The sequence below is a fragment of the Dermochelys coriacea genome, chromosome 7 (genome assembly GCF_009764565.3).
Source record: "Dermochelys coriacea isolate rDerCor1 chromosome 7, rDerCor1.pri.v4, whole genome shotgun sequence".
Taxonomy (NCBI): domain Eukaryota; kingdom Metazoa; phylum Chordata; order Testudines; family Dermochelyidae; genus Dermochelys; species Dermochelys coriacea.
This window is the reverse complement of record NC_050074.1, coordinates 72382770-72395315: the sequence shown is the minus strand read 5'-3', so window position 1 is coordinate 72395315 and position 12546 is coordinate 72382770. Positions and strand designations below refer to the sequence as shown.

At 37.0% G+C, this 12546-nt stretch overlaps 1 protein-coding gene across 11 annotated transcripts in view; it reads left to right on the top strand.

Moving 5' to 3' along the window:
- The window catches only part of PARG (poly(ADP-ribose) glycohydrolase), a 124630-nt gene that overhangs the window by 53533 nt on the left and 58551 nt on the right, over positions 1-12546 (top strand). For all 11 annotated transcript variants that reach the window (XM_038408842.2, XM_043518908.1, XM_038408840.2 and 8 more), the window contains 2 exons: positions 1089-1181; positions 8479-8636. In XM_038408842.2, the coding sequence (XP_038264770.1) occupies positions 1089-1181; positions 8479-8636 (251 nt within the window). The remainder of the gene's footprint in view (positions 1-1088; positions 1182-8478; positions 8637-12546) is intronic.

Genomic DNA, 12546 nt, shown 5'->3' with positions numbered 1-12546 from the left:
CTCAAAGATTGTAGGCCACATCCTCAGCTGCTGTAAATTAGTTTAGCTTTCTTGACTTCAGTTGAGCTTAATCAATTCCCCAGTTGGTATAAACTGGTAATCTTGAGTGAAAAGTTCCTGGGATTTCCCTGACCCCCTTTTTTTTTTTTTTTAAGCTTCCACACAGTCTAGCCAATGTTAATTTTTCTCTGCTGAAGCTTTTGCCACCTGGAACATATACCTCCCAACATTTCAGGTGGCTAAAGCGGTATGCAGCATCACATAGAGATGGAAGGGTAGACTGGCCAGATTTGATTGATGTTGCAACACCAGTCACATTTAGAGGAGAAGCAGACAGGCCAAATGTGAGTGGTGCTGTGAGACCCTGTGTGCCATGTCACACCGCCACTACCACTGGGTTTGGGGCCCCTCTCAAAGCGGGGCCAAGGGCAAACTCCATCCCCAGGGCAGCCCTTAATGGAGAAATGTTCACTTCAACCAGGACAGAGGTGTTTTGGGGATCAAAGCAGGACTCTCCAGTTAAATCTAGGACAGTTGGGAGGTCTGGGAACATTCTTCCTGTTTCTCTCTCCATCAGTAATTCTTCATTTCATTTTAAATTACAGCTAGAAACATCTCTTCTCTCTTGCCTATACATCTTAGGTTTCTCTACCCTTTGGCTCTTATTTCCTAGTAACTTTATTATTTAACTCTATAAAGTGTCTTTGGATAACCATTTTCTTGTCTTTATTACATTAGAGATTAATTAGCGGCTAATTGGATTCTACATTCACCTTGTCATTTGCTTTTTATTTTGCCTTGGACAAGTCGCTTAACCTCTCCTCTCATCATACATATAAGTAAAATGGGTGGATAATGGTTACCTACTCTGTACTTTACAGAATATTGGGAAAGATAATTAGTTTGTAAAGTTAATTGAAAATTTTGGATGAAAGATGCTATAGGAATGAAGAGGTTATTAAACAAAATAATTTAAGATTAACTTGCCTAATGTTAACTATTTTCCAATGTGAAAAGTGGACTTATGCAGTCTTTATCTTGTTAATATCAATCACATTTTTGGTGTAAAAGAAATCTTTCTTTTTTAGGTGCTCGAAGATGCAGAGTCTCAGCATTTGTTCCAATCCATCTTGCCTGATATGGTGAAGCTAGCACTTTGTCTCCCTAGTATCTGCACTCAGGTAAGTAAGCACAGATAGGTACACCCCCAGTGCAGATTAATTTCCTATAAACTATAATCAATTGCTGGGGTCAAAATGCCATAGTCATGTTATGTTTCTTATTGAAAGCTGTGGTGGTTCTGTCACATTTAGCTGAGGCCTAGGGAACAGGGAGGACAACACACATCCACAATGGTACAAAAGAACATTAAAAACTCACTGTCCCATTTCTGAACCTTAATTTAAGCCATCAGTCAAAATTCTATATATATATTAGAATGTCCTGTTGTTCTTTCTAATGAAATGACCATGAAATTTTTAAACTTTGAAAATATTTTAGTTGATTTTTATACCCTTTTGGATTTGAAACCACTTTTAAAGCTATTTTAAAGCTATTTTAATTGTATGTGAATAATGCTTCAGATAAGGCTTTCTTCTTTTACATATAAAAATACATGATTATATTTACACCTCCACAGTGTCTGTGAATATACAATTCTCAATAATGATCATGAATGTTTTACTTTATTGTAATAGGGCCAAATCCTGCAGGCACTTCTTAGTTGGTATAGTGCTTACTGCTGGGAAAAGTCACCTCAAACTCAATAGGACTGTTCATGTGAGTAAAGACTATTTAGATGAGTAAGCATTTGCAGGATAGAGCCTCTAATTAGTAAGCATGACTGTCTCAACTTTTTAAATAGATTTTTTCAAAAGTAAGGTGTTTCTATTGGAATAGAAAAGCATTGCCCTGCTTAGTTATGCTAAAAAGGATGTTTACAGAGGACACGAATTCAGAAAATTGGAATATTTTCTGGTCTTTTTACCACTCATTTGGCTGGAAGAACTTTTCTGACAGCTACAAAGCTTTTAAAAGTGAGTACAGCATGCACAGGACACCAAGATGATTAAATTATGCATATTTTAAAGGAGTTTTACTGCCTTGAAATGTTTCTGTTTGAGAGATGTTATTGACCATTTTATACTATCTCTAGTATAAGTTGTATATAATCTAATAATAATAATATAATATAATAGTATATAATCTCTAGTATGAGTTTAGATGTAGCTGAACTTAAGATGCAGTAGTGAAATCTATTTTATACACTGAAATGACTTAATCTACAACAGCAGTATAGTTTAGCTAAATAAACTGAATTCTGTGAAACAGGATTTTTCAATCTTTCTCCATTTTTTTTCTTCTGTGATATCATAACCCAGTCTTACAGAGCCCTAATATGAACAGATGAATATATGGAGAAAGAAAAACCTGTAGTCAAAAGAGCTATCTAAATTCAGTGAATATAAATTTAATAACTTCACATTTTATAAAAATATATCAAAACATTCTTAATGAAGATTTCATTTATTGCTTGTTTCTTAGGGTTGTATATCCAATAATTCTACCTATTGCACCTGTTCACATAGGAAATGTCTCTTCACAGCTAGTGCTAAAACATAATGACCCAGCTCCACTGAAGCTGTGCTTGTTGCATTTGCGGAGAACCAGAAACAAAGATCCCAATGGTTTAATTGGAAGGGAGGAGCTAGAAGAAGGGATGAAGAAATGTCTTTTCATTTGATTATTTTTTTAAATGACTATTACAATAGCTACTAGCCCATTACTTAAATAATTCTAACTTATTTTGTAATATTGTATCAGATATAAAAGTGGTTCTTAAAATAAAATCCCTTGAATGTTATGGGAAAAACTCAATGAAGGAATTTTTTCAGACTTCTTTTAATTCAGAGTAAAATTTTTCATGCTGTCGGCTATGATTAAAGGATAGCAGGGTCTGCTAGTTTGATTTCAGTTTCTAAAATCTAAAGAGCATTAATTTCATCCTGATTTTCAGATGTGTAATTGCTTTTGCTCGTATGAAAATGTGACTTTTCAAAATCTGCATCTCCTGAAGTCAAGTTACCAAACCAAAATGACAGGTTTCAGAGTAGCAGCCATGTTAGTCTGTATTCGCAAAAAGAAAAGGAGTATTTGTGGCACCTTAGAGACTAACAGATTTATTTGAGCATCGGATGCATCCAATGAAGTGAGCTGTAGCTCACGAAAGCTTATGCTCAAATAAATTTGTTAGTCTCTAAGGCGCCACAAGTACTCCTTTTCTTTTTGCAAACCAAAATGGTAGATGAGAGTCAATTTGGTTTCCTAATCTTATAGTAGACATGCCAGTAGATTAGTAAAAATACAAAATGGTGAATTTACTAGAGATGAGTGGGAATCTGTGCCCCTTTTTGAAGGTCTCCTTAGAAACTAAGAATGATAGCCAAGGATTTAATGCAGAGATTATTGATCTGCTAATACATTTGTGAAAATGCTGCATACGTCTGAGGGTTTGCTTTCTCTTGTGTTGTCTAAAGTGATACATCTCTGATACTTTTTATTCTAACACATTCTATTCTGCCAATACACAGTTTCTCCTCTTTAACAAAACGTTTCAAGACATTTTTATAGCTCTGCAGCAGTATTTCCTAGTTAATGCTGAATAATTACTCTAAATCAGAAATGTCAAAAACATAGCCCCTGGCCTGGATTCAGCCTTTCTAAAGTATGGTGTGTGCGTGCGTGCGTGAGAAATGGCATGTTCACATCCTGCAGAATCCTAGCTTCCACTGGGGAAGAGGAAAGTTGGTTTCTCATTGTTAAAAAGCAGACATTGAAAACATAGATCACTTTGCACAGAACTTGAAACAGTAGCTTGGAGAAGTGTGAACTCCATCGCTCACATTCATCTAATTGATTGGTTAACTCTAACACCTAGTGAGGATGCTTTAAATGTGAGCATTAACTACTTCATTGCTGATCATTTTCATGGGAGTGAAGCTCATGGGAGATGAGAACTGGAAATTAACACAAGGAGGAAATGTGCATTGAAGAAAAGAGGAAAGACAAGAGGAGGGAGAAAAACAGGAAAATAGAGAAGGAAGAAACACAAAGCAAAAATGGGTGTGGTACTAATGGAAAGCATTTTTTTTTCACTGAATGGTGTGGAATTTAATGATAAAATTAACAGTAATAACTAAAAGCTTAGTTTTTATATAAATGTTATAGTCCACCTTTGAGCTTTGTGTAAACTTCTAATTGCACTGTGCAAACTGGATGCTCCTTTTGCAGTAGGTTTACTTATCAAGAGGAGACAACCTTCCTCAACCTTTCCCCTCCCCCACAAACAAACAAAAACACCCACTTCTCACTTATTGCCAAAGAATTTAGAGAGAAGGAAGCTGATATAAATCTCTATCCTTCAGTCTCTGCAGTGGCTCCAATATGCTTACCCTGGTTCTCTCCTTTTACCCACTCAAGCCTTTTGGAATTCCTACAGCCTACCAGTAAAGTGGCTGTCCCGCATAGCTGCCAGCTGGGGTGAAGACCAAATTCCTGCACTTAACGCCCCCTCATACTTACAGCTATCTCCCTCTTACTGTAGGTGTGCTGTTTGCAGGGAGTGAGAAAAGAAGATACCTTTCAGAAATGCTTCCATTAAGTGTGTGTGTGTGTGTGTGTGTGTGTGTGTATTGCAGCCACAGGCAGTTCAAGTAGACATACCGGAGCTAACTTTAATCTAGTTAGCTTGGGTCCTGGAGTAGTGAAGCCACAACAGTGTGCATTTCAGTGCAGGCTAGCTCTGCGAGTAATTATCCAAGGTTCTTGGGCTCATACTGTCATGTCTTCATTGCTCCAGCTAGCTTATTAAAGCTAGCTTGGGCATGTGTCTACTCAAATAGCAGTCACACCCTCTGACTGCAGTAAGTATAGACATATCCTAAATCTGTGGCTGCTGTCTAGGGGAGGGTAGCATTTCTATAAAGGGGCAGAAACCTGCTCCCCTCTCCAGATCTTGTAGAGCACTCAGAGATGCAGCTCATGATGATTTATAAAACCAGATACTGAAGATTCTTTGTAGCGTATGACTCCTGTTAATTTGTTGGCAGAACTCCCAAATAGAGCTGCCAGCAAGGAGAGTCTGCTTTGGGTTATAGCCCCTTTTAAAGAAAAGGAGTACTTGTGGCACCTTAGAGACTAACAAATTTATTAGAGCATAAGCTTTTGTGAGCTACAGCTCACTTCATCGGATGCATCCGATGAAGTGAGCTGTAGCTCACGAAAGCTTATGCTCTAATAAATTTGTTAGTCTCTAAGGTGCCACAAGTACTCCTTTTCTTTTTGCGAATACAGACTAACACGGCTGCTACTCTGAAGCCCCTTTTAAGTTTCTTTAGCTGATATCCTGTTCACTATAGAACATTTTGTGGAGGGGAAAACTTGCAGAATATGCTTAGTGCATCTGTTAACATTACTCCCATGAGTTTAAAAGCCATATTTGGTGTTCAGATAAGGAGGAGGGACCATCTTCAGTGGCCACAGACGTTTCACAGCCATTACTAATGAACAAGTGCCTTGTCAGAATAGCGAACAGATTCAAAGACCTGGTGAACACTAGAAAATTAGGTTGGTTTAACTACATAGGCTGGGGTATGAAAAATCCACATTCCTGAGTGGCGTTGTTAAGATGACCTAAGTCCACATAAAGATAGCACTATGTCAACAGAAGAATTCTTCTGTCACTCTCACTACTGCCTCTCAGGGCGGTGTATTACCTACACCGACAGAAGAATCCTTCCTGTCGGAGTAGGTAGTGTCTACACCGACATACTACAGTGGTGCAGCTTTGCCACTGTAGCATTTTGTGTGGACAACCCCAAAGGATAGTTTTGTCTGATGTGAACTTATAGATAGGGAGGGGGGAAAATATTCTTTGTAAGACACTGTTCTTTATTAGTCTTTACTTAAGACTTTTTGTTTTTTCCTGGATAACTTTGAAAGTTGGTGGCTCCTATTTTCAGTATTTCTTTTCATTTTCTGGCCCCCAAACTTTTTTGTTTTGTTTTGGTCTTCATTAGGGTTATTTTTAATAATAATAAAAAAAAAGTTACTATTCCACTCTGGCTAATTATGCTTCCCTTAAAGTATTAAATCTTTAATTATGGTGTCCTGGTCTTCATAACATTCATTATGTAGACTTGTAAATTCTTTGGAGAGAGGCATCTTCAACCTGAGGATGTTGCATGGAATTGTGAGATTAAGATGGATTGAATATAAGTGGTAACCAATGGTGTCAATAAAGGTTTAATCATACAAGTTACAAATGTGGATAGTTGTAAGTAGGCTCTGTACAATCTTCTCGATTCATTTTTGCCAGTGCATGTCATTCCTAATCTCATCCTAGGCCTATTCACAGCTCTGTTAATCCACTTTAGTCTTGTCCTGTAAATGTATTGCTAAATTTGGTCCTTTTTATATCATGGACTTCTAGTTGTGCTAATTTTTATGCTGTGGACAGATGCCCACTTAGAATGTAGAATGAGATTCTCCAAATTGGTTTCCACCTGTGATTTTAAATAAGATTTGAATAGTGATTCCCCACAGGAGTGAAAATGGTGAACTAAATTCCTCTCCAACTCCTCCATTTCATCCAACATCTTCCTCCTCAGGCATATCATAAAGGGACAGAATTTCTGCACTGCACCTGTTTTATAGGGTGGGGATAAAGAAAGAAAGCATTCAAATTGATAAGCCAGTCATAAAATAAATATATAATAATAATGGTGCTTGTTGTGTGTGTTTGTTTAATTCAAATTATATTTGAGTCTTCTAGTTATCCAAAACACAAAATTGGATGAGGGAGTCAAAATAAATCGTTGAGTAATTAAATCTGTTATAGTTCAGGTGACATTTGTCCGCTCATTTTACAGCTGTAAATGGGTGAGTGCTGTAATAATACATTTTCTTTAAATTGTGCAACAGCATTGTGACAATATGCTGAGGTTCCCAGACTTGAGAGTTAGTGTTAACCCTCTCAGCCTCAGCAGCTGAGAGTTTTGCTATTGCTAAGAAGTGTGACAACTCCCTGACAAACCAGCTTCTCAGCTTTCCCAGTAAACTCTTCAGGACTCTGTCAGTCCAACTCTTGCCTTGCAGGTAACAAACTTCCCCAGAGACTTCCCTAGAGACCACTCCGTGCAATGTCCAGTCTCCTTAGTGAACAAACAGAAGTTAAATTTGTTGCTCCTTTAAGGAGACAGTATACTGCAGCCTGTTAGCTTAAGTGGGTTTTACACTCCCTTCCCTTCAGAAAGTGCACTTAATTGTTTTATAGTAAAAGTAAAGCAAATTTGTTTAACAAAAAGGACAGAGGATTGAATGATGCCAAGTATAAGGATGAAAGTTACAAACAAACAAAAGTAAAAATACACTTCTAAGACTAAAATCTGATTCAACAAACTAGACTCTCTTGTTCAAAGAAGTGTTTCTCAAGTCTCTTTTCCACCATGGCTGACCAGATTATCTGGCCAGGACCCTTCATAGATCTCAAAGTGCTCAGTTCCTTTATCCCTTCAGGTGAAGGATGCCAAAATGGCCTTTTCTCTCTGCTTATATCTTTCCAAAGTTCATTGATCCTGCTTCAAAAGATAGGTGGGCTTTCTGGGGTGCAATCTTCATCCCCCATTGAGATTGTTAAATGGTCATCTCTCTCCACTTGCTCTCCTGATGTCTTTGTTTATCTTGCATGTCAGTGTGCTTTTCTTTGTCTTTGGTCACATCTTGGCTACTTTTCAAGGAGAGACATTCAAGCAATCAGAATCATATTTCTTTGAAACAGTTGTATCTTAAGCATTGCTTGCCAAATACATTTTAAGAACATAATTCTGGAACATATTTCTTACCCTTTGTGTACACCTCTTACACACACCATGCAATGATTTTTGGGACAAGTATGTTACCAGTTTGTATAGTTATATTACATAACACCTTTTAGATACAGATAATGACACCAATGCGTGGAGTACGGACGGTATGTCAGGCCTGACAAGAGTTGCTGAGACAGAATAGTGAACTACCCACAGGCATAACTTTAGAATCCAGCTGCTGGAATAAATAAAATATTATATATATCTTACTTGATTTTAAGATTGCCCAGTTGTTACTGCGTTCAGTCTGTTTCCACCTCTGGAGCCTGTTTTTTCTCTGATAAGTTGTGCTTTGTTGGCCTTATTGTTACTGATTAGAAATCTGCTATTTGTCAAACAAGCTAGTTCCCAATCATCTTAGTTGAACAGCCCTTGACTTTAATGGTGCTGCTGATTTAAGGACCAGCCAATGGCCCTAAATTACCCTTGCTCTAATTTAGCAAATGTAATTTTGTGCTCCTGCTTTTTTTTTGAATTGCTAAACTAATTATTTCTCTCCTCTCTCTCTCTCTCTCTCTCTCTCTCTCTTTTTTTGTTCATTCTCTTCTGGTAGCCAATACCTTTACTGAAACAAAAGATGAATCACTCCATCACAATGTCACAGGAGCAGATCGCTAGTTTTCTAGCTAATGCTTTTTTCTGCACTTTTCCACGACGCAATGCCAAGATGAAGTCTGAGTATTCTAGTTATCCAGACATTAACTTCAACAGGTATGGCATTCTTGAATAAATGGAGCAGATGACCCTTCAAGGAAAATATTGTAGCCACTTGGGAGAGAATCCTGTTTTTTCTTTCACATCATTAAAAGGCAATTAACACCAATTCAGTAGTTGATTTATTGCCTCTAAATTATAAAGAAAAAACAGGAAACAATTTAATCACATTATCCATGGGAAATATGAGGGTCTTGTGGATGAAAAGTTAATGCTTGATAACAAGGTTGTCCTACCCCAATCCATTCACAAACTTGCACTGGTTTAATTAATTGAGTGCAACCCCCTCTGTGGACACTCTTATTTCCATTTATGAACATTTATAAGTTTAATGAAAAGTGCTATATAAGAGCTAGGTATAATTCTTATTAAAGAGTGCCTTACTTCTTTTTAGCTTCAACCTATTCCTAGTAGACTTAAGTGAAACTGAAATAAATCTGGCTTAAACTGAGTGTGTCCACACAGCCTTTTGTGCTCTGATTTAACTACAGCAGTTAAAATTGCACCTTAAGGTAAAACCAGTGGAATTCTGAGTGTAGACAAGCCTTTAGTCTCCCCTTCATGGGCTCAAACTTGCACTGAAATAATTAAATTGATTTTAATTCACATCTTTTGTTAAATATTATATTGGTCTGTGCCATGTTGTCTGCCTCTAATGCCTGCCTGTCCCTCTTTTTTCTCTTTAAACTCTGCCCATCAACCAATATAAATTCCTACATTGTTTCATCACCACTTTTTTAAATCAAAGTATCTCAAACCTCCTGCTCAGAACATACGCTAAAACAAACTAATCCCTTTATTTACAAAGGGCAGAATGTTGCCTGTACTTGCATGCATGGAAGGCTACTGACGCTATGCTGGGGAAACGAAGAGAACATCGTGTCCCTGAAAAGTGGAACTGTCTTTGTTGTCAGGGCTTATCAGAGTCCCTGTTGATTTTTACAAAAAGCGTATTTTGTCATGGTTTTTGTAAACACTTGCAAATTTTGACCATTGGAGCTGATGCAATTAACATCAGACTGGCTGAACAGGTATCCCGCCACCATCTCCCCTAGTTCTGTTACATAGTGGAGCCATGGGTATGCAATCCTTCATAAGTCCTTGGGCTACTCCTCCATTGCATTAGAGTCCAATCCACATGGAGTTGTTGTCTAACTCTTATTCCAGGCAATGCTGTAAGTGACATGTTGACAGAAATATCAGCTGTACTGCAGCCATTTGCTTGAAGTAGTAGTCATATCCTAGGCCACCATGAACTCTGCTTCCTATCTCCCTTGCACCAGTAATGAATAGACTGGGGAAGGGCACTTGGTGTGGAGGAAAGACAAGCAGTTGACCATGCATAAGGGGAGGGTGAATAAATATAGCAGAGACAGGGAAGGATTAATAAGGTAAGAGCTGCATAGGAAAACATAGAAAAAGTAGATTGAAGGATGGAGGCATTCAACCATGAACACTGGGAGAAACTGACCCAGAGTAACACTGTTTCCTACCTCACCTTTTACTGTAACATGGCCCCATTTGTATTTTGAAAATGGGGAGAGGTGGAGAAGGAAAGCGTAGAGTTTGCACCATTTTCTTCCTACCCTCAATGCCACTGTCTTTTTTTTTTTTTTTAAATATGGGCATGTCAATAGGAAGGAAAGGGCAATAAAATAAATGTCCTTAGCCATTAGTGGTATTGCATGCTTGTAATTAGGACAGAATTTGTCCCATTACATTCTATAAGATTTGAAAATACAAACAAGCATTGTCTTTGTTTGTACAAAATGTACTGGGCAGTGTCCAAAATCATAATTTGTGATTGTTATAACAATGCACTCCACTTTTAAGGAATATCAGGGGCTTTTTTCCTACTGTGGTTGGAGAGGAATATATTAGAAGTTGTTCTGCTGCAGCAACCCTGCTTCCTCGCAGCAAAGTGCTATGGCATCGAGACTTAAATTTTGTGGAAACTACTACATTTTATCTTCTGTATAATGGAATGAATTACTTCCATTACCTGTAGAAATTAATGTACTATACTCCTTTAATGAAGCAGAATAATTGTATGCATATTAGCAAATTTTTGTGATTTTTTTCTTTAACAAATGCATTATTCCATAATTAGATTGACTTTCTGCCTTCCCAGCGTTTGCATAATACACATTTTTCTTCCTACCAAATCTTTAAATAATAAAATTCGCAGCTTAAGGTAAACAAAATACATGTGCATAAGAAATCTCTTAATCAAATGTCTTTAATGTCATACAGTAGTCATGTTCCTAATCTTTTATTATTAATTTATTTGTTTTATTCTACAAAGACATGACTAGGTATGCACATGTTCAGTGATTGTTTTGGAAAGGACTATAAAATCGTGGGCCAAATATAGGTATTTTAGGGCCTGATGCTATTAATCTTGTATCTCATTGGAGTTTATGGGAGTTGATGGTGCTCTGCACCTCACAGTATCCATTCCTCATCGTTAACAATGATGAACTTTTGTTTCAAAGTGAAAAAGATCTGTACCCTCATAGTTGTGTGGATTTGGCTTTTATGTCAAATTACAGAATGAACTGTGCCCCTTTAACCTCTATTCATTTTATACACATTTAAAAATTGGTACTTCATAGATGGTTAAACTGAGAAAGGTCTTAAGTCTCTAATTTAAAACACTTTAAATCTGCTGTCAAAAAATGTCCCCCTTTTTCACTCTAGGGCTTGGCCATTTAGATAATAAAATGAAATGATACACTTGGTATGTACATATTAAATAAAAATTGTCACTGTTTGCTTACTGTGATTTGACATGGCTATCAATCTGTTTTATTAAACAAGCCATACTTGGTACAAGAGACTGAGACATACCATTTATTTTATTTTCTGTAAACCATCTCAGATGTGCCACTGCTTGTTATGTGCTGATGAAGGCAAGTTTCCTGAGTGCTTTTCTGCATGCTGACCGCTTTATGGTCATCTGGAAGGGAGAATGCTTATTCGTCAGCGTAACATAAGCCATTTTACTCTTTGCCCTTTCCAATCCAGCTCTTGCTATTGTCACCTAAAATAAATATATATGTGTCAGTACATCTTTGACTTTGTGGTGCTTAATTTTATAGTACATTGTAACATTTTCATTTAAATTTAGATTGTACTTCCTCCTACAAACTAAGAGGCCATTAAGTAATAATATACTAAAGTAATGAAACACTTGCTAATGTGATTAAATACATCCCTTTTAAACCTGGCAAGGATGTGCCTTTGTGGGCTTTTAAAGTTGTTAATAGTATAGTATATAAATTAGAAGTATATCTGATAAAATGGAATTGTCTCTAAGACTCTCTTAGGATTACAGTGCTAAAATGTTGCCTTAGAATTGTAATCAGGACAATGTCTATGCTGTTTCCTTTCAAAACATTTAAAATGTGAGTAAAATATTGTAAGCAATATTTTAGAAGAGAGAGAGAGAGAGAGAGAGATTAAGTTGACATGGAAAAGATGCATTTTAACTTGAGTCTGAATTAAAAAGAGACTATTGGGGAATTTAGGTGTTACGGTTGAAATGCCAATTTTATCTCCATCACAAAATAAGTAGTTATTAAATTTGTTATTGTGTGACACCCTTGTTGACAGACTCTGCAGAGAGATCAAGTGCCAACTGTGCTTAGAGAATGAATTACATTTTTCAGTCCTAAAGGTGATCCTTCTAGAACATAGTTGAGGCCCATTGTTAGGGTAGTTGAAGAAACTTGCGTTGCTTCTGCTTATGGTGTATCTGTTCTGTGAATAGACAGAGAATCTGAGTTGTGTCCCGGGACACATCTATCTAGCACCTTTTTCGGGAACAAAATATTCCTCCTCATTCCCTCCCTTGTAAAATAAAAAAATAACACATGTATGGCTGATCCTTTGTTCTTTAATTTCA